The sequence below is a fragment of the Aspergillus ambiguus genome (genome assembly GCF_047715705.1).
Source record: "Aspergillus ambiguus strain CBS 117.58 unplaced genomic scaffold BDV59scaffold_20, whole genome shotgun sequence".
Lineage (NCBI taxonomy): Eukaryota > Fungi > Ascomycota > Eurotiomycetes > Eurotiales > Aspergillaceae > Aspergillus > Aspergillus ambiguus.
Genome location: NW_027395533.1, coordinates 302,576 through 327,321, shown reverse-complemented (window position 1 = coordinate 327,321; position 24,746 = coordinate 302,576). Strand labels below are relative to the sequence as shown.

At 49.3% G+C, this 24,746-nt stretch overlaps 8 protein-coding genes across 8 annotated transcripts; 7 read left to right on the top strand and 1 right to left on the bottom strand.

Moving 5' to 3' along the window:
* Positions 1-306: 306 nt before the first annotated feature.
* BDV59DRAFT_208621 (FAD-binding domain-containing protein) lies at positions 307-2,552 on the top strand (the record flags this gene model as incomplete). The annotated part of the gene is made up of 1 exon (XM_073695237.1): positions 307-2,552. The coding sequence occupies exon 1, from the start codon at positions 498-500 to the stop codon at positions 2,550-2,552; it is 2,055 nt and encodes a 684-aa protein (XP_073547067.1). The 5' UTR covers positions 307-497.
* A 1,011-nt stretch (positions 2,553-3,563) lies between these two features.
* On the top strand, positions 3,564-5,176 carry BDV59DRAFT_180449 (uncharacterized protein). The gene is made up of 2 exons (XM_073690063.1): positions 3,564-3,861; positions 3,929-5,176. The coding sequence occupies exon 2, from the start codon at positions 4,025-4,027 to the stop codon at positions 5,081-5,083; it is 1,059 nt and encodes a 352-aa protein (XP_073547066.1). The 5' UTR covers positions 3,564-3,861; positions 3,929-4,024; the 3' UTR covers positions 5,084-5,176.
* Positions 5,177-5,723: 547 nt separating this feature from the next.
* Positions 5,724-6,928, bottom strand: BDV59DRAFT_193817 (uncharacterized protein; the record flags this gene model as incomplete). Its single annotated transcript, XM_073692292.1, has 2 exons — positions 5,724-6,809; positions 6,863-6,928. The coding sequence occupies 2 exons, from the start codon at positions 6,926-6,928 to the stop codon at positions 5,724-5,726; spliced, it is 1,152 nt and encodes a 383-aa protein (XP_073547065.1).
* A 420-nt stretch (positions 6,929-7,348) lies between these two features.
* BDV59DRAFT_193816 (RTA1 domain-containing protein) lies at positions 7,349-8,236 on the top strand (the record flags this gene model as incomplete). The annotated part of the gene is made up of 2 exons (XM_073692291.1): positions 7,349-7,520; positions 7,587-8,236. 2 exons carry the CDS (start codon positions 7,349-7,351, stop codon positions 8,234-8,236), a joined length of 822 nt encoding a protein of 273 aa, XP_073547064.1.
* A 1,139-nt stretch (positions 8,237-9,375) lies between these two features.
* BDV59DRAFT_208616 (serine/threonine protein kinase) lies at positions 9,376-11,257 on the top strand (the record flags this gene model as incomplete). The annotated part of the gene is made up of 5 exons (XM_073695236.1): positions 9,376-9,487; positions 9,547-10,224; positions 10,281-10,508; positions 10,564-10,627; positions 10,666-11,257. 5 exons carry the CDS (start codon positions 9,376-9,378, stop codon positions 11,255-11,257), a joined length of 1,674 nt encoding a protein of 557 aa, XP_073547063.1.
* Positions 11,258-14,893: 3,636 nt separating this feature from the next.
* On the top strand, positions 14,894-16,102 carry BDV59DRAFT_180445 (NADP-dependent oxidoreductase). The gene has a single exon (XM_073690062.1). It carries the CDS (start codon positions 14,959-14,961, stop codon positions 16,009-16,011), a length of 1,053 nt encoding a protein of 350 aa, XP_073547062.1. The 5' UTR covers positions 14,894-14,958; the 3' UTR covers positions 16,012-16,102.
* A 2,149-nt stretch (positions 16,103-18,251) lies between these two features.
* On the top strand, positions 18,252-19,190 carry BDV59DRAFT_208615 (alpha-L-arabinofuranosidase axhA-2; the record flags this gene model as incomplete). The annotated part of the gene is made up of 1 exon (XM_073695235.1): positions 18,252-19,190. The coding sequence occupies one exon, from the start codon at positions 18,252-18,254 to the stop codon at positions 19,188-19,190; it is 939 nt and encodes a 312-aa protein (XP_073547061.1).
* An 863-nt stretch (positions 19,191-20,053) lies between these two features.
* BDV59DRAFT_202805 (sister chromatid cohesion factor PDS5) lies at positions 20,054-24,599 on the top strand (the record flags this gene model as incomplete). The annotated part of the gene is made up of 3 exons (XM_073694131.1): positions 20,054-20,410; positions 20,500-22,167; positions 22,218-24,599. The coding sequence occupies 3 exons, from the start codon at positions 20,054-20,056 to the stop codon at positions 24,597-24,599; spliced, it is 4,407 nt and encodes a 1,468-aa protein (XP_073547060.1).
* Between the last annotated feature and the right edge of the window lie 147 nt (positions 24,600-24,746).

The window sequence follows — 24,746 nt, the reverse complement described above, 5'->3', positions numbered from 1 at the left end:
AAGCATTTTAAATATGGCGCGAAGAAAGATCTTTGCCCCTTGATACCTTAAATAATCCGCAATACGAGTCGCTACGTTCTTGGCTCTCGTGTTTTCCGACGATCAATTGTCGCCGAATTTAGTTCGGGCACATGATGGGTAATTAAAATCAAAACGGGCGATCCTTCAAATAGGGCGGTCCACCAACATCATTGAAGTTCCGACTCAAGGAGGCTAGAATAGTATGTTGGATTGACTCTTGGAGGTATGAGATCATATAGGGCTGGGCTGGACCGCACAGCATTGGCATCATTGGCATCCTCACATTGGCAGATGCTCATAGGGCATAATCGCCTTCTATCACCCGCCCCAAGCCTTGGCCCTACGTGGAAGATGAATTTTTTTTGCATGGCTTCCAAGGCAGCCACTCCCCTGAACAGAAAATGGACCATTTCACTGCGCGTATTCGTCTGCCTTTCAAACCTCGCATGTAGGCTGTCGCCGCAACGCCCATCCCCATGGATCAGGACCAGTACCTCTCCAACGACGAGATCAACCAGTTTCTCGACGACCTGGACACTAATGGCGATGGCAATATTGAGTACAAGGAGCTAGAAGAGAAGCTCGATCAAGTCTACAAAGAGATTGCGCCGGTTGCTAAACGCCATCACTTGCACCATGATAGCAAACGGGACGATGCGCGACACCAATTCCTGCACCGGATCATTGGGTCTCATGAGCAGTGGATATCGCGACAGGATTTGATGCAGCGCATCCATGAATGGAAAATCCCGTCCTTGCAGACCGAGGCCAAAAACGACCAGGACGAAAATGCCTATGTGCACCGCTTGTCTTTCTGGCGTCGACTCCGAGCCTACTGGAGTGTCCATGGCCCCAAGATACTATTCCTGGCCATGGTGATATCCATACAGCTGGCATTTGGTATCTGGCAGCTAGTAAAGTATCTCACAACTGCGGAGTATCGAAACGCCTTTGGATGGGGAGCTGTCCTGGCAAAGACATGCGCGGGCGCATTGTATCCAACCTTCTTCTTCCTGCTCCTCAGTATGTCCCGATATCTGTCGACGTTTCTGCGCAAGTTCTACTACCTCTCTCGTTTTGTCAACTGGGACCTCTCCCAATCGTTCCACATTAAGATCTCCATTGTCGCCCTATTCCTGGCATCTCTCCATGCGATCGGCCATCTCACTGGGTCCTTCCGTTATGGCAGCAGCGCCGACCGACAGGACAGCGTCGCCGCCGTCCTAGGACCGGATTCGGCGCCCCGCTCTTACAGTGCATACGTCGCAACTCTCCCAGGAGTGAGCGGCGTAGTCTGCTTGGGACTGTTCTGGATCTTGGCCTTGTTGAGTATGCCTGCAGTAAGACGACGAAGCTACGAGCTCTTTCAGCTTGGTCACATACTGATGTTCCCTATGATCGGGCTGCTGATCGCACACGGGACAGCTGGTCTTCTTCAGTGGCCCATGTTCGGGTACTGGCTGGCGTTTCCCACGCTCTTGGTCCTAGTCGAACGTGTGGTGCGCATCGCATTGGGATTTCATCGCATACCAGCCACATTGCGAATCATCGACGGCGAGACGGTGGAGATTAGCACAACTATTCCCAGTGAGCGCATTTGGAGATACGAAGCCGGGCAGTACATCTTCCTCCAAGTACCGAAGATTAGTCTATTCCAATGGCATCCGTTTACCGTTTCAGTATGCATTGGAAACGAAATGCAAGTGCACATCAAGACAGACGGAGACTGGACGGGTCGTCTTCGAGATCTTGCCGATGGCACTACTCCGACGCAGATCCAAATCGGCGTCAACGGACCGTTCGGCGCGCCAGCCCAGCGATTCGCTGACTTCAGCCATAGCATTGTCGTGGGAGCTGGCATCGGTGTTACTCCATTTTCTGGTATCCTCACGGACCTACAGGCCCGTGACGATCAACTGCACCCCGAAAAGCCGCACAAGTCTGATACTGAACCGGGCGGAGAGCCCAGCCAAAACGATAAGAAGTCGGAGGATGCCGTAGCACATGACGGCCCGAAAATCCCTGATGATTACCGTCGAGTTGATTTCCACTGGATTGTACGGGATCGGAACTACCTTCTCTGGTTCTCCGACCTTCTCAACACCGTTTCGCGCTCGCAGATCAGACACCGCGCGTGGGAAGACCCGCCCCATCTAGACATCCGCATCCAAACATACGTCACACAAAGACGCAAGAAGATCTCAACGCATGTTTATCGGTGGCTACTGGAGATGCACCGTACCGATGACCATCCCGAGTCACCTTTGACAGGACTTATAAATCCGACGCACTTTGGCCGTCCAGATTTTGTCGACGTCCTCGACCGTCACTACGATGACATGCTGAGGGTCAAGGCGGCCATGACGAGTAGTGAACTAGACGCGCGCGGCAGACTCAAGGTGGGCGTGTTTTTCTGCGGGGCGCCGGTGGTTGGGGAGATTCTGGCAGATCGGTGCAGATTACTGAGTGCGAGAGGAAGACAGGATGGGAGCAAGATTGAATACCATTTCATGATGGAGGTATTCGGCTAGTTACTCCGGTTTCGAAGTGGGATGGAAAGTCCGACACGCTCCGTACGATGTGTGGTGGGAAGAGATACCAGGTAAATATTTCAAGATACACAGATTATGATCCATTTGCAAAGAGTTGCAGTGAGTACCAGTAGGCTTGAAGATGGATAATAGCTACCGATGCCACCTTCCTTAGCTCAATATATGCTTCCCTCGTCTACGGCAGCTAGGATTGTCACTGGTTAGGAGAAATGGTTATGAATGAGAAACGAGACCAAGATCAGGCTATTGAAAGCTCGAGTCTGGGATGGCGCCTATCAATGAACCAAACGTCGATGTACTGCAACTTGGAAAGATTGAGGAGGGACCCTTTTTTCTCCTACGTCGTCAACAAAGATCTGAAATTTTGAATGAAATACCAGCTGAACCCTTACCAAACAATGCGAAATCTATGTTCAAGTGGAATTTTATGGATCAGCTCATATGGAGCCTCAGGACGTCTACTAAAAGCAATTTCCCAGACCCTTTTTGCCGCGAGAGGTAGCATGCTTTTGGCATTTAATTATTCCAGTGTGGCTTTGGTCGACCAGCTATCTCAGGATATAGCAAGCATCGACTTTCTATAAAGACCTCCAACAGCAGCAGCAGCCTTGTGGTCAGTACATGGGAAATGGTGGATAAGGTTCTCCGACAGAACTCTCTTTCAATCAAACAGGTCTCCTGATCTCCGGCTCGAACCATAGCTCAAAAGATCACCTGCATGGCATAGATTCATTCGAGCCCCTACGCCGTTTCCTGTTTAATAGGCTTATGTTACTGTTGCGGAAAACCTAACCGGTCGATCACCCAACCCTGCCGGCCTTTGTCTAGGAGGGAGGGTCACGGATACTCTGGATTTGCCTTTGAGGGTGAGGGTCCCATAGTAGATATCCCGATCTTCAAAACCTTATCTTTGAATTGCCACCCGACATTAGTTCCAGGCATTGTTTAAAGTTCTAGGATTGCCATACGCCTATAGGAAGGCGTGAACGGCGTGAACGGCGTGTATTTCCACCAAAGAGGCTCATCATCATACCATACTATCACTTTGCAGTCTGTCTTCCTTGTTCCAGACGAATGAAATTCTATTTAACCTAGCGCTATTGGTTATCCACTGTATCTGTAAGGAGACTGGCCTGAGCAGTTAATGTTCTATTGTCCGGAGCCTGTCAGATCGTGAACATCGGGCAGCTCGGCGAATTTCACAGAACTGGTGCGCCAAACTCAGCGCCACACTGCGATAGACTGTTCTAGGTCTTAAACTTGATAATGATGATGGAATCTGAGAATTGTTGGTATATACGGCCATCTCTGAAGCTGCTTATACTCATAAAAGCTCATCCAATTCCCGCTCCTAGACACCACTTTTCTCTGTATGAGACACAACCGTCAGGTTGAGTAAACATTGAATCATTTATTCATCCTTATACAAACGTCACATTTCCCTAACCAGAATGCCTGTTGAAGACTACGGTGTTTGGAAGGGCTTTCCAGTTCACTACGACTTTGAGCACGATTATGAAGACCCAAAGTCACCGCACTTGTCGTTATACTACCATGACAATTGTGAAACGGAGCCACAATTCGACCGCAAGCATCGTCAAAAGCATAAAAACAAGCCTATAAATAAAAACCACCCGAAGGAGATTCCTGGTCTGTTCCGCGCAGCGATTAACATCAAATCTATTGGCCGAGAGTCTCGACTTGCTTATTGGGTGAACTATAACCTCAATGAACATCCGATTGTCCAGAATCTAAGCCAATTGGACTTTGGCTTCCATTCTCTCGAGGAGTTTGAAGAGGGTCAAGGGCTGGACTTCATCCGATCCGATCTGTTTGATGCTAAGAGCGGCCGCGTTCTTCCCCATGACATTGAAGGCCCAGACAATGATATCATCAACGTCATGGAGCCTGAAGTACAGAAATCAATCCAGAAAAAAGCAGAGGTCTATATCTTTGGCTCCCGTTTCAATACCAAAAATGGAATTCACAATGTGCATATGAACCAAGGCAACATAAAGAAATTCCGTCATGACGATGGAGTTTTCCAGGACGGAGGCCTTATCATTCATTATAAGGCCAGTCATCAGTGGACTGGGGTATTTCTTGCATTTGCATCTCAAGCTGTGCACACCGATGATGATAGCGGTCACGCTATATCGCCATTGACTTGGGGTGAATTATTGCCCACCGAACTCGTGGAGAACTCAGTGGCGATCAAGGAAGCATCTGTCAAAAAGAAAAAATCAGTCACCCTGGAGAACCTTACAAGGCACAGGGTGTCCCTGGAATCGTGGCGGCTTCATAACGCCGCTGGCCAAGTCCAAGAGCTTCCTCGCGATGCGGTTTTGGACGCCATGGCTACCAGAGGCTTTGAAGTGCCGGATCTTCCTCTTTCAAGCGATGGTGACATTATAACTCTTCTTAATGAAGGCGGTATGAAGGTTGACGGCGTGTGTTATAACTCTCAGCAGGGGAAGATGGAAGACCGACCTATTGTCTTTGCGCACTAGGTCTCGCCGATGTGAAGCCTTCTGCTGCAAAAGCCCCTTCCTTGAAATCACAGGGGATGCGTCCACGCCAGAAATGAAGCCAAGTATAGCGAGATGGGGTTAATTCAACTTCCAAGGAAGGGCCACATATCAAAAATGACGAGGATAGTGGAAAAAAGTCATCTTGGACATCCTTCTCATTGACTCATCTAATTTGTCAAGTTACGAGCCAAGTAAGGAGTCATTAACAGCTTTGTAAAATCAAGGACAAGGGAAATATAATCTAGTCTCTCTGTGTATATGATCTGAAAAGGTTACATATTATCCCGACTTAAGTCCAGTAGGTAGGCTTTATCCGGTATACGTGACACTAATGTCGGGGTATATCTCAGGCCTCTTTATGAATGTTATAATTATTAGCCTGACACGAAACAGCGTTGGTTATTAGGGCTGGGTAAAGCATATCCTCTAATACCGAAGGAAGGAACTAAACGCTGCTCCCTATTAACAATATTATATGAACGGCAAGAGAGCCTAATATATACAGTATCTGTCCCGTAACATAATGATACTTCATCTGAAAATTGGTCCCAGAAAACACATGGTAGCTGTCAGCAACAGCAGCCCACATTCTTCTTCTTCCCCTTCTATTTATAGATAATCAAGATCTTAAAACTTGATTTGGCCACGCCAACCACTCATCCCACTCCGGCCCCAAATATCCAGTAACCTCTTGTATAAGAAACGCTCCTGAATCCCCGAAAAGCCAAAAATCCCTAAACCGATGCAACAGACACGCATAATGTGCAAGAATGACTAATGCCTCTGGTCGTCTCTGCTCAATCAACTCCCCAAACTCCATCTTCATTAAGATCGGCCATGTAGTAACCGCACTGATCCCAATATGCCGCTCGCCCCGTCCCTCTATGACATTCAGGCATGACTGCAGCGACTCAATGGCCTGCCTATATGTTTTTGTCAACCCGTTGCCGAGGTTGGCGTCGTCGATTAGATCAAGCAGGGGCTGGCAGCCAGGCCCGAGGTGGCCGTCGAACTTGTAAAGGTCCCTGCCCATGTTGAAGGATGCGGCGAGGGGTGTGTCCTGAATCATAGGCGAGGCTTCGTCGACTATAGTGCGGACGCCATAGTAAAGCCGGAAGAAATGGACGAAGCGGTCGAGAAAATTAGAGAAGTCGCCGTCACGGTATATGAGTGTGTCGCAGAGCATGTGGACGCCCAAGCCGGCAGCAAAGACAAAAAGAGGGATACAGGTTTCTTGTGTTACTCGTGGGGATGATTCTTTGAATATAGATAATGCCTGGGTTTGCAGCTGAGCTGCGTGGTAGCGGTAGTACTCTCGTTGATCCGGCCGTGTTATGCTTAAGTTCAGAGCACTGAATGCGAGCAACTCGTTAGCAAGGTATGGGGTCTTAGGTAAGTAATTCATATCATCTGCTAGCCACTGTAAAGACCTATTTGGGTCAAAGGTGGTGAGTAGCTGCGTGTACAGGTTATGGAACAGCTCGATATGGAGCATGTTCACGGGCTCATTCGAAGATGGCGCTGGCGAGGGACTATCTGTAGGGCTCTCCAGGGAGACACCACCGGGAACAGGAGTCGTCGGCACCGAATGAGCTCTGGCTCCCGGGAAGAGTGACTGCGTCATTTTACTCATGAAACGGCTCCCATATTCGCATTCTCGCTCGGCGATGCTGCAATTCGAGCAAATGGGCTGCCCCTCATCGCACTAGAAAGGTAAATCATCCTGCAGGGCGGTTGGAACCTGAACTAGGTGCATACCTTGATATGGCGCCGCTTACACACGAGACAGCCGTTTCGAGATTTCTTATGGGCTCTTCGGGCCATTCCGAGTACGCGTATTGCTGGCAGTGTGGGTAGCGACAGGTTGGTGAATATTAAGCGATCGATATTCTGGTGCCTATTGTATGAGATAGAGATATGGTTGAATGTTCCTTTCGTTTGCCTTCTACCGGTTAACCGTCCAATTGGCGAGGTCGGCTGCGTGTAAAAATAACCTTACCCGTTCTATCGCCAGGCGCAGGGGCTCAAAAGACGATGGACAAATCGGAGAGAGAAAAGTCCGCGTATGCACGGGCCACTCTCTTCTATAATTTCCTTTCGGACGACCCACCCGTAACCCTCGTCTTATCGTCTATACGCGTATAGAGCTTGAGGAACGGAACTGGACTATATAACTAGAGGGAACAAGAATCGCCATGTATACAACTTCCGCACTTCATAGGAAAAGCGAACTACACCGCCATCATGGCGAAACTTGAACCCTTCCGCGGCGACTATTACCTCTGGGAATATGTCCCTTCCATGGCCGCCTCGATCATCTTCCTCCTCCTTTTTCTCGCGCCGACCCTCTTCCATGTCTGGATGGCCTGGAAAACCCGCGCGCGCTTCTGCATTCCCTTCATTGTCGGTGGTGTCTGTGCGTCTCTCTCGGCTGTCTCTTTTTCCCCGTTTGCCTTGACCAGACAATCTCTAATTCTCGCAGTTGAAGTAGTCGGCTTCGCCGCCCGCGCCGCCTGCACAACTGCAACCGCCGATCTTATCCTCTACATAATCCAAAGCATCTTCATCCTACTAGGCCCGGTGCTCTTTGCTGCAAGCGTCTACATGGTTCTCGCTCGCCTAATCCGCAGCGTCAACGCAGAAAAGTACTCTCTAATCCGCATCAACTGGGTAACAAAGGCTTTCGTCGCAGGTGACATTATCTCATTTCTGGTTCAAGGCCAAGGCTCGGGATTGATGGCCACGGACGGGATGAAGGGAATAGCGAAGGGGATCGTGATCTGCGGATTGATGATCCAGATCTTCGTGTTCGGCTTCTTCATCGCCACATCCATAGTCTTTGAGAAGAGGATGAAGCGCGCGCCGACAAGTGACGCGCCCTATAAGCATCACCTTTATCCGCTGTACGCAGTCAGTTGGCTGATTATGCTCCGCTCGGTCTTCCGGGTTATCGAGTACGCGATGGGGCAGAAGGGGTACCTTTTGACGAATGAGTGGCCGCTTTTTGTGTTTGATGCTGTGCCGATGGTGTGCGTCATGGTTATCTGGGGTTTCTGGCATCCCGGCAAGATCCAGCATGAGATTGAAGGCGCACATTTATCGAAAATAGGGAACTATCGGAGTAAGACGTAGCCTACCTTGTTTGCCTAGCGATGCGGGTAGAGGAAGCACGGGTAGTCGACCCGTGGACTCTTCTGTTCGTTGGCATTCAGGAGAGTGTCTTCCGGTTTTTGTCTTTCCTTTTTATTTCACTTTTACTTCATTCCTTCAACAACAGATGTTATGTTCGAAGGAACTGTGGTATGGAGATTTTCAACCAGTATTTAAGAGATATGCTGTACGATACTACAGGCTTCCTTTATCATATATTATGACTTTTCATGACATTCACCATTGAAAATGGACTTATCTTGGAGGTACTGAAGGAGGTTTTCGAACGACCTATACCTACGCTCATACGGGGCCCAAGGTTCAACACCGCAAACGTTTGCCTGCTGTTGATCCAGACTCTCACTGTAAACGGAACATTGTCCATGGACTCATTCCTCTGCCTCAAAACCTTCAACGGTTATACTAGAATTTCGAGTGTGGATTTCAGCACTGTCCCTTTTCCTACCGACAGTATCCATGAACTCGACTTATTAGGACGACTGCTATAGTCCTAGTGGGAAAGCTCGACGACTATGCTGAAGACTTTGACCAGACAGATCGGCCCGAAATTCATGCCCAATGTAGATTTTTATAGATTAGCCGTTATGGAGCCTCGGGATATTTACTAAAAGTAAATTTTCGACGCTTTTTGGCGAGAGAGATAGTATACTTTTAGTATTTAAGTATTTAAGTATTTAAGTATTTAAGTATTCTAGTGCGGTTTAGATTGAACAGTGATCTTGGAATATAGCAAGCATCGATTTGCTATCAAGACCTCTAACAGCAGCAGCAGCCTTGTGCTCAGTACGCGTTTACCTTGGCTCCACAGGTTTGAGGGAGAGGATCCCGTCATAGATACCCCCGTCTTCAAAACCTTATCTTTGAATAGTTCGAAGGTTCCGGATTCGCGCCCATATCGAGCTACGAAGATGCTGGCAAAACATGTCTTGATTCCGGCTTTCATGGTTCTAGTTAATTAAGCTCCATGGCAAGTCCTTGTTGACTGAACGGGAATTTCCTAGAATGGCGAACTGATGTACTTCTTGTAGCTCCACTTTGACGTCTGTACAGTCCATCAGGGCTCACTAATGGTCGGTCCCCTCTTTCCTCATTTTCAATCAATGTCAAAAAAACGCGCCTTCTACGCGCGGACCGCATTGTTGATGTCTCATCGACCTTGCATCAAACCAAATCCAAAGTATTTCATGACTTGTCACTCGAGAATGTTCAACGGTAAGCTTCAAAACCACTCTACGGCTGTCCCTTCATCACTAATCCTATCCTTCACATAGAATCAATGCAGGAAGAGACGCTTTTCTCATATTCCTCCGGACGATTCCTATTCAACGAAAAGGCACGTCTTCGAGAACGGTATGTGAGGTTTAATGCCTCTGCACTTGAGAACGCTGTTGCAAATTATATTGGTCATGGGAGTGTTAAGAACCTTGTCAAGATCAGAGAAGGAGGGTTTAATCGTGTGCTATTAGCCACCACGGAAGATGGGTTTCGGGCTATAGTGAAGATCCCGTACTGGCTATCAGTGCCTAGGACATATGCAACTGCCAGTGAAGTCGCAACCCTTACATTTCTTCGTTCTAAGGGGATACCAGTTCCTGAAGTGTATGGCTGGTCTTCGACGAATGACAATCCAGTCGGTGTTGAGTATATTGTCATGGAACATGCTCCCGGGGTCGGCGCCGATACTTGTTGGTTCCACCATACAAAACACCAAAAACATGCGTTGGTGACAGGGATCGTCGATATCGAGAAAAATATCTTCAGCATCCCCTTTGGTGTTGTTGGGAGCCTTTATTTCAAGAACGATCTTTCATCCGAGTTGCAGGGCCCGCTATACGCGGCGGGCACGCCAGACGAAGCCGGAGACTCTGAGACCTACTGCATCGGACCAATCGCTGATTATATGTTCTGGTATGGGCAACGGGCCGAACTGGAGCTAGACAGAGGACCATGTATGCTTTTCTCATGAAGTTATGGACCCACGATCACCAAGCTAATCCTTCTCCAGGGAGCGACCCGAAGGAATATCTTCTCGCAACTGCCGAAAAGGAAGTCAAGCGGATCGAGAAATTCGGGAAGCCTCTTGAGAGTGATTTTCCTCACAACACTGTCTTTCCTGGCCTCAACTCCCCCAAAGACTACCTGGAGCTCCTCAAGAAGTACTTGAAAATAGCGCCGTCTCTTCTTCCGAGGGATCCTGGGAATAGTTTGAGTCGACCTACTCTACGCCATCCTGGTACATCCTCCCCGCCATCCGCTGAATAATGATGCCTTGGACTAACTGTGACAAGATCTCACCCCTAGTAATGTCTTCATTTGCCCAGACACATTTAAAATCACATCCATCAACATACTGTCATCACTCCATTGCTCCTTACTGCTGGCTATCCTAGGCTGTTTGAAAATCCCGAGCCAGAGGCCCCCAGTGGTTTGATACCGCCAAAGTACCCGCCGGATTACGACACGATGAGTCCTGATGAAAAAGCCCAAGTTGATGAACTTATTAGACGGCAAAGCCTCTTCTATCTCTATCGTGTCTTCAATGGCGGCCTCAACAAATTGCACCTTGAGGCCCTGCAAGATCCCCTGATTTTACAGCGCCAGCATCTCGTAGATTTCGCAGGCCGCCAATGGTCGGGCAACCTCATGACATTACGTGGGGCTCTCATGCGCATGCGTGACCTTTGGCATCATCTTCCCGGCAAGGATGCTGGCCTTGAATGCCCCATACAATTTTCAGAACAGGAAACTCGTTACCAGGCTGAGAATGAGCCAATGTGGTACAATTTGAATGCACTTGTCAGCCATTGGCGCGATGAACTTGGCGGACTCTCAGAAGAAGGGCGGCTACCTGCTGAGAAATATCACGCTGCCGTGAAAAGGAATGAGTCCTTGAAAGCCGAGTTCTCAGACGGCGGCAGACCAGATGAACTGGAGAAGATCAAGCGGGGTTGGCCGTTTCAAGATCATGAGGAATTCTTTTAATAGCGGGTACTTACTATTGGTGGTTGTGTTTAGTGCCTTGGGCTAATTGTATTACTCTGGCGCTATAATTTTGATTTTCATTGGTAGTTCACTCGATCTAGATGCTTGAGCGCCCGAGGCCCTCTCGTCACATAATACACTGTCGAACAATAACTACCACTGCACCAAAAAGATGCCATGACGCCAATTCAGGCATTATATTGTATTTTTGCTGGTTAACAACAACCTATCAAGTTAGCCCCGCCAATAATACGTAGAATTAGACAGTGTACCGCTAACAGGTGTTTAGTTCGTGTGCACGATAAAGCCAGTAAATTACACGCCACAAGGCTGTGGCTATGCACTATAGCACTCGGCATCAAAGATATGGCTGTCGCCAGATATAAAAAGGAGAGATATGCCCTATGAAATCTGCTCTGTATACAATAGTTTCCAAATCTTTTCTTCTATTCTTTCCGACCCTTTCCGTCCAATCTCACGGGGAGTTTAAGCATGATGCCGTCCACCATCAAGAGTATCTATACCGCTGTCAAACACATCTGCGGCCGCCCTGCCAACCTCGGAAAGCCTTTCGTTCCAACTTTTTACAGGGAAAGACTGTTTGGCCCAAGACACAGGCAGACTTGCTGAAGTACGGCGTCCGATGGGATTATGACGGCGTCGTGAAGAAGGACGATGACAAGGAGTACCATAAATATCAACTACAGCCGAATGCCGGGAAACTTCCTTCCTCAATCAAACAGTGGCGCGACAAGAACGACGGGACTCATGCTGTGATGACCACCCTATATATTCTTAAGGGACTCGAGGCTGAAGCGCACGTGTTTGAAGAAGCAATGAATGAAGCCATTGAGAATATCCCCTGAGCATGATCAGTACGTCTACGTTTTCCGTTTTTCCTTGTGAGTCTCTATTTAAATGTCAAAGTGTTCCTAACAATATTACACTGAAACTAGGTACACGTTGAGGCTTGTATGGCAGTGATGATTCTCTTGTTTAAGAGATGTCTCTGGTGTGCGTTAGGTACTCTTTATCATTAGCAAAACTTCTTATATGTCAATTCAGAGGGGAGGGACATATCATCAGATGTTCGCTTCCTCCAGAGTATATATAAACAGACAACAAACAAGTTCTGGTTTAGGATTCTCATACTTCCTAGCAAAACAAGAATATTCAAGTAGAGAAAATATGGCTTTGAGGTATGTTTCCGTCATGGCTTTCTTCGTATAATTGTCAACCATTCACCGTGCTTGGTCAAATAGACAGAATTACTGTAGTGCCTAATGCGACGATACCAACAAATGCACCCAATAAATCCTAAAATTGCTATATATGCTCTCCATAGTCAGAGACAGATCTATGACCGTGATGGAGTGGACGGTGCCTATAGGAATAACCCTTGTACGTCTCTTTTCAAAGACCAACGTCGTCGAAACGTGCCATTCTTTTTGATTCTAATAAAGAAACATTCAGGAGTACCAGGGCCGCAACAAAGCAAGGGCAAGGCTGGACAGGGGTTGAAAGTCTGCCACGCAACTAGTTCCATTCTTAAGCGAGAAAATGCCTGTATGTCACTCTTTCTGACCTTGAGGTTGGACTTCTTTGGACCATGACCCCAGACCAAGGAGTATAGTTGGTTGGATATCTTAGGCATCGTCATTCTCCTGAATAGAAGTTCTAAGTTCTGCGGCCTCCTTCATGATATCGATATAGCCTTCCATCATCATCTCGATGCCTTTTATGAAGTTATCGGGGCGGGCAGAAGATGAATGTCCATGCGGTCGAGTCCCCAGCAGCTCCCTCATTGTAGATATGTGCTTCTCCATTTTTGTGAGTCTGTGAAGAGTGGTACGCATTGAATGGTTGCTTGATTGGCTTTCAGCCTGAACAGGGGTCTGCGGTTCTCCTATGGCCGTGGACTCTTCGCCTTGTGATTGATGTGTTATATACCGCCGCGTTACTCGTCGAGGGTATAGGAATTGGAGCTCTGTTCGCCGTTTAACGAAATTGGATGCCCAATTTCCACCAACAATTTTGACAGGGCTGGTGCCCCGCTCGGAGAGGAGAGTATTCGCCATTTGCCGTATGTAAGATCGCGAAGGGATCGTGCCATGTTGCACAGACGCCAAAACTCGTTGCACAATAGAATCTTCTTCATTTTGCGTCAGTTTGTGGCAGTTAGCGCGTTTTTGCGCACGACAAGTGACTCCTTTAAGCCGATTACGAAGGGTTGTTATAGACACTTCGTAATGACGTGCTGCCTTTCGTACAGAAGAAAATCTCCCCTCGTTAATAGCAGCAACGGCCAGTGAAATCTTCCCTTCTTGCTCTTGTAGCCTTCGTGAGTTTTGGCTTCCTGTTGATGCCATACTGAAGTGCTGAGTCCAGTCGCTTGTGCATTTCGGAGATAGACGAGGAGATGCAAGATAAAACACGTAGTGGACCGATCGGTTCGCTAGTAGATTACGTAACCCCTTTACCTAACGGAATCAACCATCAACCATCGAGTGGAGGATTTTTACCGACTACGTACCATTATTCGGAGCTTCACAACCACCAAAGCCATTTAAATTGACTAGATAAATATACGAAATAACAGCTATTTACTAGGGCAATCTAAATTATATAATCTACTATTCCACAGCCACTATAGCGTTACGGAGATCGTCGACGAGATATAGGAGTAGATTGATACCCGTATTCAATACATTCAGCAGTGCCAAACTCCAACCCGGGGTAGCCTTGGTATACACCAATGCGACGATGGTTCCAATACAATTCATTTCTCCCCGACTCTCAAATATCTCAATGCTTTCCAGCCGAACCGGTGGCGATGACGAGTGGATTAGAATGGAGAACCTCGACGTGTGAGAGGCAACAGAATGCGTTATTGAGCCTGTCGTACGTAGCTCTGGACCCCCCGTTAAAGACAACGACTTTACCGATGACACACTGGCGATCTGGAATACAGCGATCACATACACCAAACACGGCAATGACATAGGAAGATGGTGCTTTAATCCTCCGTGGGGAGATAATATGGGAATGCAATCAAACCAAACCTTTAGCCTGGATGCCGACATATACACGATCATTTCATAAACAACGTTTTGACCGGCTATTTCTGGCGTGACCCGATACATCAGGGATATATTGAAACACCAAACACATTCAATTACGCCGCATCTGACATTCTTCAGGCCCTCGGCCAGGGAGACATTGTGGGCTGTAGCCTTGGGTCAACAAGCAGGTCGAAATGCAGCATGCAAAATATCGCGGCGGCAATCTTGAAGTCCTTTCGAGGTTCTATGTACATCCAGGCAGCTTCGAACCCCGATGACGCGAATATGGCAGCCGGTCGTTCTCTGACTAGTATAGCCTATGTCTCGGTGATGAGATCAATGGTGCGCAGTTGTGTGAAATGCTAGCTAAAACTGATTCTGGCAAGGTGCCTGCGAGGCTGTATGAAGTCAATGGGAACATCTTAAAGCAGTGAAATTGAGCAACTACTTTGAAATTATCAGTAAAGTTTACGTACTTCTGGCGGGGTTCAGTTTCTGGGCCCATGGCGCCATCGAACACGTGAGGCATCGGCTTACCACTTCCTGCGTCCGCCGTCTCTTCTCCTCCCTGCCACCACTATCATTCATACGGCTCCAATCGCTTTTAATAATATTTCTCCAGTAAAATCGAAGTTTGTAATGCGAGCTGTCCGCACTCACCAGGGCTCTGCACCGTACTCTGCAGCAAACCCTGCCCCTCCATCTTCACTATTCCTGGACGACAATGTACCGATCCCACAGCTCGCCCGCCCGGGAGAACTTCTAATTCGCGTCCATGCTGCAACGGTGACGCGTGACGAACTGGCCTGGCCCGAAACGTATGGGCCTAACCATTCGATCCTGGGACACGACTTTGCCGGCGAGGTGGTCGATACATTTGACCACAAGAATTCCAGCCCACCTGACGATCAGACTGCGCTAGCTCCTGGTGATCATGTCTACGGTATGACTGCTGCCAGCCGGGAATACTCTACATGGGCCCAGTTTGCAGTGGTGAAAAGCGATGAGACTGCGCGAAAACCGGCTAGTCTGGATTGGGCTGCCGCGGCGACAGTCCCCATGAGTGCTTTGACAGCCTGGCAGGCTTTATTTGTCCACGCTAGAGTTCCTGAGCCGGACCTATCTACCAGCACAACCAACACGGCACCTACGCCGAGTCCGCGCAAACTTCTGGTGACCGGTGCATCGGGCGCGGTCGGCTCATATCTGGTGCAGTTAGGAGCCCTGGCCGGACTGGACGTGACGGCTGCCTCTCGGTCGAAAACAGCGAACGCAGAATTCCTTCATTCACTGGGTGCAGCTCAGATAGCGGAGTATGACGAACTGCTCGGCAAGGAAAGTGAATACGATATCATTACTGATACGGTGGGGGGGGAAGCTCTGGAGAATTGCTGGTACCTTGTCAAGGATGGGGGCCATTTGATCACTGTTGATTCGTCGAGTTTGGATTTTGTGGAAAAGCATCAGAAGAGACTGGATGGAAAGGCCAAAAGGGAAAATGTCAATGCTTTAGGATTCATCGTCGAGAAGGATCATGTTCAGTTGCAGAAAATTGCTATGGCGGTGGACTTGGGCCTGCTGAAAGCATTTGTTGCACAGGTATTCCCAATCCATAATGTATGTGAAGCATATGAGACAGGAAGTATGAAATCAGCACGTAGAGGGAAGATTGTACTTTTAGTGGATGTCTAGTTTCTATAAAAATAGTTTGGTGCGAGAGGGAAATAATATAGCATGAGATGGTTCACTGTAGCTCTAAGAGACTAATATCCCTCTATATTCTGTACTAAGTCCTATCTTTGACTTCTACATTTTATTTCATTATAAACTCAAAGCTTTACGTCGGAAAGGGCAGGTGAAAGTAGCAGCACTCTAATACCTAGTACCTAGGAAAACATGAAGCTGGAAAAAAAAGGCTAAAATATGCCTTTAATTCCTTCTTAATATGACCATTCGCCCAAAATAAAAGACGCCACTTATCGCTTATATAAATATTCCCACATAATTTGAATATTGTTCGGGTGAATGGTAGACGATTGATGTAATATTCACATCAAATCTGGAGACACTCAATATATACTGCAGCCCTCAACTTTCCTGTCGCTTAATTTGACTCCCACACATCCTCTTTCTTCAGATACAACGACTGATCTTTGGCAAGCTGAACCTGTTTGGTATAGTGCTCTAGGTCATCTTCTGCGCCTAGCAACTAGCGATACCCACGGTGAGGTGATTACAAGGATAGGGCAAGCGCTGAACTGCCCGCACCTTCATTGCAACTTACTGATGTGATCTTTTCAGATGGATTCATTTAATTTGTTAGATCCCCTTACTGAGGAATAAGACGATTCCCAACCAACAAATAATTTTAGAGCTAGTATAATTGCTAATATCCTCGAACACCAGTTCAAGGATCGAAGACTAAGTAAGCATGCTCTGAAGAATGCTTCGGTGTCTCGAGGTGCCGCAAGCACTAGATAGGTGCGAAAACGCATGAATACAATCTGGACTGCCAGATATAAGGAGAAGGTTCTGAATCTTACCTAAGGTATATTACTTAACACTTCATAGTCATTTGGTCGTTGAATAGATGCTAGGTACTGATTATATAGTCGAGATGATTCCGGTACAGGGGAGTATATTTTCCGATTTATAGTAATTTAATTTGGTCGAATTAAAGCCAAAGGGCTTCACGGTAGTTTAATTCCATCATACTCCACAATAATACGAGTATTGCAAGCATTGAACCATATCCTTCTGTATAACACGCAGGCGTAAATCAGAAGTATACGAACACACCGCGAAGAATACTGTCTTATCTCGACCAACGTGTTCGCGAAATCAAACTTGTGAAAGGGATATGGATGAAACAATGCTGGTTATGCTTGGTCTCTGTTCATGTCTGGCAGAAACCTACCATGACCATGCCTACAGTTTAGGTGTAATACGGTTATAGCTGGCCATTTCTAGGTTTGCATCATCTTCTCAATCTGGATAGAAAGTAGTCCTACCAAACTTCTATACATCTAACCGCTGTTATTCAACTGAGCAGCTTACAATGCTACCGGTTGTGTCTCCAGAACTGGTCGTTCGTAGGTGTATTTCAATCATTCCGAGAGTTTACCGCGAACTTCTTAGGGTGTAGCTTTTGGTAGCTTTCTAACCTTGCCCAAATTTCGTATTATGGAATATTGGTCACTATTTTGGTTTTCTATATATAAACTTGTAAATCTACGTAGACTGTCCGTCACATCTAACTTGACGAATTCCGTATGAAACACGGAGCAAAGAGCCGTACGGGTAAAACGACGTATCCATTCGGATTCAGCCGCCAGCTTAAGTCCTGTGGAAGACAGGAAACCAGGAAGAAGATGAAAGGGATGCCCTACTCCGTAAGAGATCGAAACATGTTCGAAAGTAAGACTAGCATAATATTCGTTGGTGTACCTCGACGGATGTTTCATATCCTACACAACCCCTCTCTAGTGCGCCTCGCTAGACCACTGAATCCAGCGCCACAGCGCAGATCCCTCTTCTGCAAGATTTCTAATTAATTAAAGCATGACACGCACCATACGTGAAACGGCAACAACCCGGCGGCCATTTTGCGGGGTGACGGTCTTCCCTGCAAGCCTCCCGGCAAAAAAGGGGACCAGTGCAGGGACCTAGGAAGCTAACATACGACAGCTAGTATATACTTCATAACTTTCCGGCTGATTGTCTCGGGTTTTATCCGCAGAGGGTCTCGTATACTCGGTCGGCTGTTCGCTTTCACTCATGTGCCGCAAATCCTTCAGGTATAAAAGCCTGTTGGCTGTGCCTCCCCATCTTCTGTACAGGCATCACCACCAATCCTTTCTACGTCTTTACCCAGATAGTCCACTGCAATGAGATCTCCCCCCACCAAAGCCAGTCGGGTTCTATCCGGCGCCATGTTGCTGGCGTCCCAGGCCGCCGCCCAGTGCGCACTGCCGTCGACCTACACCTGGACGTCGACCGAAGCGCTGGCGGAGCCCCAGTCGGGATGGGTTGCACTCAAGGACTTCACTGATGTCGTGTCAGATGGCCAGCACATCGTGTACGGCTCCATGGTCGATTCATCCGGGAACTACGGCTCGATGAACTTTGGGGCTTTTGCAGACTGGTCGGACATGGCGTCGGCGACGCAAACCGCCATGACGGAGGCTGCGGTAGCGCCCACGCTCTTCTACTTCGCGCCCAAAGATATTTGGATCCTGGCATACCAGTGGGGCCCGACGACCTTCTCCTACAAGACCTCAAGTGATCCCACCGACGCCAATAGCTGGTCGTCGGCGCAGCCGCTCTTCTCCGGGACCATCTCCGACTCTGATACGGGCGCCATTGACCAGACGGTCATTGGTGATAACACGAACATGTATCTGTTCTTTGCGGGGGATAACGGCAAGATCTACCGCGCCAGCATGTCCATTGATAGCTTCCCCGGTGACTTTGGCACTGAGTCCGAGATCATCCTCGAGGACACGAGCAATAACCTGTTCGAGGCCGTCCAGGTGTACACCGTCGACGGCCAGAACCAGTACCTGATGATTGTGGAGGCGATCGGGTCGAATGGCCGCTATTTCCGCTCGTTCACGGCGGACAGCTTGGACGGCGAGTGGACGGCAAATGCGTCCACCGAGGACCAGCCTTTTGCGGGTATGGCCAACAGCGGCGCGGACTGGACTAACGACATTAGCCACGGTGACCTGGTGCGCAACAACCCGGATCAGACCTTCACCGTTGATCCGTGCAACCTGCAACTCCTTTATCAAGGAAAGGACCCCAGCGCGAGTAGCGGTGATTACAACCTCCTGCCCTGGAGGCCCGGGGTGTTGACTCTGCAGGTGTAAGTTATGGGGTTCGGGAGAAATGCGGTATAGCACGCTCTGGGTGTGTCAAACAACCAGCTGTCCTGGGACAGTCCTTGTACAGGTTTTGTTTGTAGTTTAGTTGCTTTTCGTTCGAGAACCGAGATTCCCAAATATATTGGACATGTTCTTCGGGCTAAAGCGGTATATACGCGTGTAGCCCATGCTTGACTACCATCGAGAGCCGTGGCCAACAGTGAGCAGAATAGGGCAGAGAATGATAAAATGCCCACAGTAACCTCTGGTCAGGAGGGGAGAATAAAAATAAAAGGCCTTGAGGGTATAACTTAAGATACCGTTGGCTGTTATTGGCTGTTATTATGTTCGGCATCTTTATGCAGAAGAATATAGTCCTGTGTATTCTGTACTCCGTATAGATATGGAACATATCCGCCATCCACAGAGCACGATACTCTAGATGGTCTCCAATGTCCTGCATTTATTAATAAGATGAACTGGACATTGTTTAACTATCTATATAAATATTGTATGATCTGAATCTATTGAAGAGAGAAAAACAAAAAAAAAAAAAAAAAAAACACGCGACGCGTCTTTGCCAAATCGGGAAAGGCGGTCAGAAACGGCAGGCGTACCTGCCAATAAGCATCCCAAGAACATCGATCGTTGACAACTCGGGATGCGTCAACATCCACTCCATCATCTCCATCTTCATCTCCTCTTCTTCTTTTCACCTCTCTCAACCCGCCTGTCGCTTCTTTCATTCTCTGCTCCCTTCCTGTTCGATCTGTACAGGCCTCCTTTCCCCTCACTCCCTGCGGGTCGAGCGCATGGTGCCTTGAAGCTTACACCTTCACCACCTTCGGCTTCCCCGCGCTTCGTCCACGATGCCTGCGCGCACCCGCCAGGGGCCTTCCGTCACCACGGAGGTCGTGGATGCCGAAGAGACTTCCGGCGATCTTCGCTGTCTGAAATTCAATGAACCATTGACGTGGCGCGTGGGACGTTCCGCCATTCCCATCGCCGATCTTCTTCAACGGCTCCAGACGCTCGCGCACGAACTTCGCAAATTGGAACAGGAGGAAGTCGAGAAGGATTCCCTTAAAAAGGTGTCGCAGGAGCTGGCTACGGCTCAGCTTCTCGGACACAAGGACAAAGGCGTGAGGGCGTGGGCGGCGTGTTGTATTGTCGATGTTTTGCGCCTCTGCGCCCCCGACGCGCCCTTCACTGGTAACCAACTCAAGGTGCGCCCTATCGCCCCGAGATGTCTCCCGGAGACTGCAGGAGATTGGCTGCGGTTAGTGGAGTGTACTGACTCTGCCTGGAAATTAAGGATATCTTCACCTGCGTCGTAACCTCGATTATTCCCGCGCTCGGGGACCCTTCCCACACCTACAATGCCCAGCATATTTACGTGCTGAACTCTCTCGCGGAAGTGAAGAGCATCGTCCTCATGACAGATCTGGATCATCCCGACTCATTGATCATTCCATTATTCACGACCTGCTTTGACATCGTCTCGGGTTCCTCCAAGGCGTCGACCGGGGAGGAAATCGCGAAGAATGTCGAGTACGACATGACTCGCTTACTTACAACAATCATTGATGAGTCGCCGGTCCTTGCCCCTGAAATTGTCGATGTCATCGTGGCGCAGTTCCTGCGAATCGACCCGCGCGCCATGGAGTATCCTGCAAAGAGAGGCAAGAAAGACGCGCCCGTCGACGCGAAGCAGGGCACCCTGCTTTTGAAGGACTATCCCGCCGCGTACAAGATGTCGAAGGCTATCTGTCAGGCTTGTACCGACCGGATGACGAGCCATATCAGCCAATATTTTAATAACGTCATTATCGACTCTTCTGCTCCCGCCGCGGGTGGCTCCAAAAGCTCGCACCGGCGACCCAACCTGGACGATTCCGACGAGGAAGGTGAAGATATTAAGGAGCTGAGTAAGGCCCATCGTTTGATTCGGGAGCTATGGAAAGCCTGTCCCGATGTCCTGCAGAACGTCGTTCCCCAGTTGGAAGCGGAGCTCTCTGCGGAATCCATCTCGTTGCGACTGCTGGCGACGCAAACAATCGGCGACCTTACAGCTGGCATCGGCGTTGCTGGACCGCCTCCGCCCCCTCCGATGGATCCCGCCGCGTATCCGCCGGTGACCTTGGCCGAATACGCCCAAGCCATCCCGCAACCGAACGACCTCGTAAATCCTTCGTCGCCAAAGTCATTCTCCCAAGTCCATAATTCGACATACGAAGGCTTCATTAGCCGGCGTTTAGACAAGTCCGCTTCTATCCGTGCATCCTGGGCTACGGCCGTGGGTCGCATCTTGCTTACATCGGCAGGGCGTTCTGGCATGGGCGAGACTGAAGAACAGATGCTCATTACGCACCTGGGTTCCATGCTCCGAGACGCAGATGAGAAGGTCCGTGTGGCTGCAGTGGATGCTGTGGGGACGTTTGGACTGTCTCATATTGTACATAAACTGGGCTCCAGCGGCGGCATCTCGTCTCCGGATTCGATACTGTTCGTCCTCGCAGAGCGTGTTAAAGATCGGAAGCCTCAAGTTCGGGAGCATGCCATGAGGTCCCTGGCCCGGATGTGGGCTGTTGCGGCAGGCGAGATCGAACAGGAGAATGAGCAGGTCGTTCCTCTACTGAAGGACGGACCGTCGAAGATTTTCGACGCCTACTATACGAACGAGTCGGATATCCACATGCTGATTGACCGAGTCCTCTTTGAAATTCTCCTGCCCCTCAATTACCCTCCGGTCAAATCTAAACTGTCCCGCACCAGCTCGAACCAGTCTCAGAAGCAGAAAGACTCCCAAGGAACAGAGCCCGACACCGAAACCGATGTCGACAAGGTCCGTGTCCGTCGCATCCTCACCTTGCTCAAGGGGCTGGACGACAAAGCAAAGAAAGTCTTCTTCGCATTGCAGGCCCGCCAGATCCAGCTGCGAACCGCTGTGACAATCTACCTACAAGCGTGTGAGGAGTATAATGTAAGTAGGAGACCACTCTACGGAGAACAGTGACTAACACAATCATATAGGGCGGTGTAATGGAGAAGAACGAGGACCAAATAAAAGCTCAGCTAAGCCGGGTTATTGACACCTTGTCTAAACTCTTCCCTGACCCCTCACGTACATCTGCAGATCTGTGGAAATTCGCAAAGGTGCATGATCGCCGAAGCTACCAGCTTATCCGCTTTGCGATGGCGGCTGTCAGTGATTACCGTACGGTCATCAAGGCGATCAAGGAGTTGGCGAGAAGAATTCAAGGTGGCAACAATTCACCACTCCTGGATACCCTCACGCCCCTCCTGTACCGCTGCAGCTCACTTGTCTTCAACAGGAGTCACATCCCGGCCATCATGAGTCTTTCAAGGACAGACGAGAATGGACTTGCAGGGCCAGCACAAGAAATGCTGCGAGAGATCTCTTCTCGTAACCCCGAAGTCCTAGAAGCGCAGGTCCAGGAAATGTGCAAGGATCTCGAATCCCAGGCTCCAAAAGCATCGACGACTGCCGACTCGGGCACCGAGGAGATCCTCAAGGCATGCTCAGGCTTTGCGAAGAAGCTTCCGGGCAAATTACCAAAGGAACGCAAGTTCTTCAAGGCTCTTGCGGACTACGCCCTCTACAGCCCGTCACCACGTGCAGCCAAGCATGCTGTTACCATTCTGATGGCTATCGTCGATAAGAAGGAGATGTATGCAAAGGATCTGATTCAGAAGTGCGTCGCCAAGTGGCGCTTTGGCTCAGACCGGTTCCTCACGAAACTCGCTACATTGTCTCAACTGAATCTTCTGGCCCCGAAGGAAGCGGATGAGGAGAGCGACGCCATAATCTCCATTGCTGTCAACCAGATTCTTCTAACAAATCGATCACCAGAGCCAGACTCCGGCTACGAATGGTCAGATGTTGTGGATGGTGAAACTGCGGCCAAAGAATGGGCTCTCAAAATCATCGTCAATCGTCTCCGCGCGAAGGACGGTTCAGATAGTGACGATGACTTCAGGGCCCACGCGGAACCTGTCTATAACACTTTAAATAAACTCGTCGCTGGGCAGGGCGAGATATCAAAGAAGAAGGACACGCCGGCGGTCCAAAAATCGCGACTTCGGCTCCTCGCTGCTAGGTCACTGCTTAAACTATGTGCCTCTCAGAGCCTTTGCGATCAGCTGCTTACACCCAGTGATTTCAACTCGATTTCCTTGCTTGCCCAAGACCCGCTTGCTCCTGTGAGAGTCGCTTTTGTCAGCCAGCTCAAAAAGAAGCTCGTGCAGAGCTCGAATCTGAGTCAACGGTGGTATACGATCCCATTTTTGCTTGCATTCGAACCGAACAGAAATCTGAAAGATAGCACTCTTACCTGGCTGCGTTCCCGCGCCGCCTTCTTCTCCCAGCAGGCTAGTGGCAAGAAGAGCGATCAAACGGTGATGGAGGCTATCTTTTCGCGTCTCCTGTCTCTGCTTGCCTACCACCCTGACTATCCACCGGATGACCTGGACGAGGAGACGAGGTTCAACGACCTGGCTGATTTTGCCCGGTATATTCTCTTCTACCTGTCTGCAGTGGCAAATGAACATAACCTTTCCTTGATCTTCCACATCGCCCAGCGTGTGAAACAGACGCGTGACGGGATCACCAAGACCGACGAAATGAGCACCCGTCTACATACACTTTCCGACCTTGCGCAATCGACAATACGCCGCTTCGCCGATATTTACGCCCAACAGCGGAGGCTTGGAGGCGTCGGTGGGGGCGCTTCCATTCTGCAGACCTACCCTGGCAAGATGGGAGTACCGAGCTCCATTTTCGCGCAGATGGGCAGTCACCGTGAAGCATTGGAAGTCGCAGAGAAGAATTTTCTCCCGGATGACGTGGATGAGATGCTTGATCAGATCGTGCGGTCCTCCATGAAATCAAGAAGCGCGTCCCAAAACCAGGGGTCCGTGAAGAAGCGCAAGTCCGAATCCGCTGGGACTGGCGGCGGTTCGAGTGCCACCAAGAAGGCCAGAACGGCTGGCCGCCGCACATCATCGTCGGCAGGCGCAACATCCAAGACCCCCAAGAGGAAGAAGGCCGATGATGGCTGGTCTTCTGACGGTGGGGATGCTGTGGAAACCTCGGCGTCGGCACGCCGACGCAGTAGCAGAGGTACTTCACGGCGAGTCAGCTACGCAGACCGGGACAGTGACGAGGACGACATGGAAATGGATGAATGGGACCAGGACAAGGAAGAGGAAGAAGAGGATGATGCGGTCGACAGCGAGGCAAATGGCGAAGAGAACACTGCCGACGAGTCCGATGACGATAAAGAGGACACCTCGCCTGCCCCAGCGCCACCGGTCAAGAAACCCGTGCGCAAACGCGCCGCGAAGCCCACGACAACAACCCTCCCTACTAGACGGTCGTCTCGAAGGGGTTGAGCCAATGGTGAGTAACCTGCGGCTCCTTTGTAATTTCTTTCAGTGTCCATGTTTGATTCATTCCTCGACGCAATTCTTCTACTTTTGCTCGGAGGGGTCATTTGATCTGGATGTCTTTACGCCTATTTATCGTGTTGATCTATCGAT

Excerpts from the sequence above, each read along its gene's own strand:
- BDV59DRAFT_180449 (XM_073690063.1), top strand. The coding sequence starts at position 4,025 with ATGCCTGTTGAAGACTACGGTGTTTGGAAGGGCTTTCCAGTTCACTAC.
- BDV59DRAFT_180445 (XM_073690062.1), top strand. The coding sequence starts at position 14,959 with ATGCGAGCTGTCCGCACTCACCAGGGCTCTGCACCGTACTCTGCAGCA.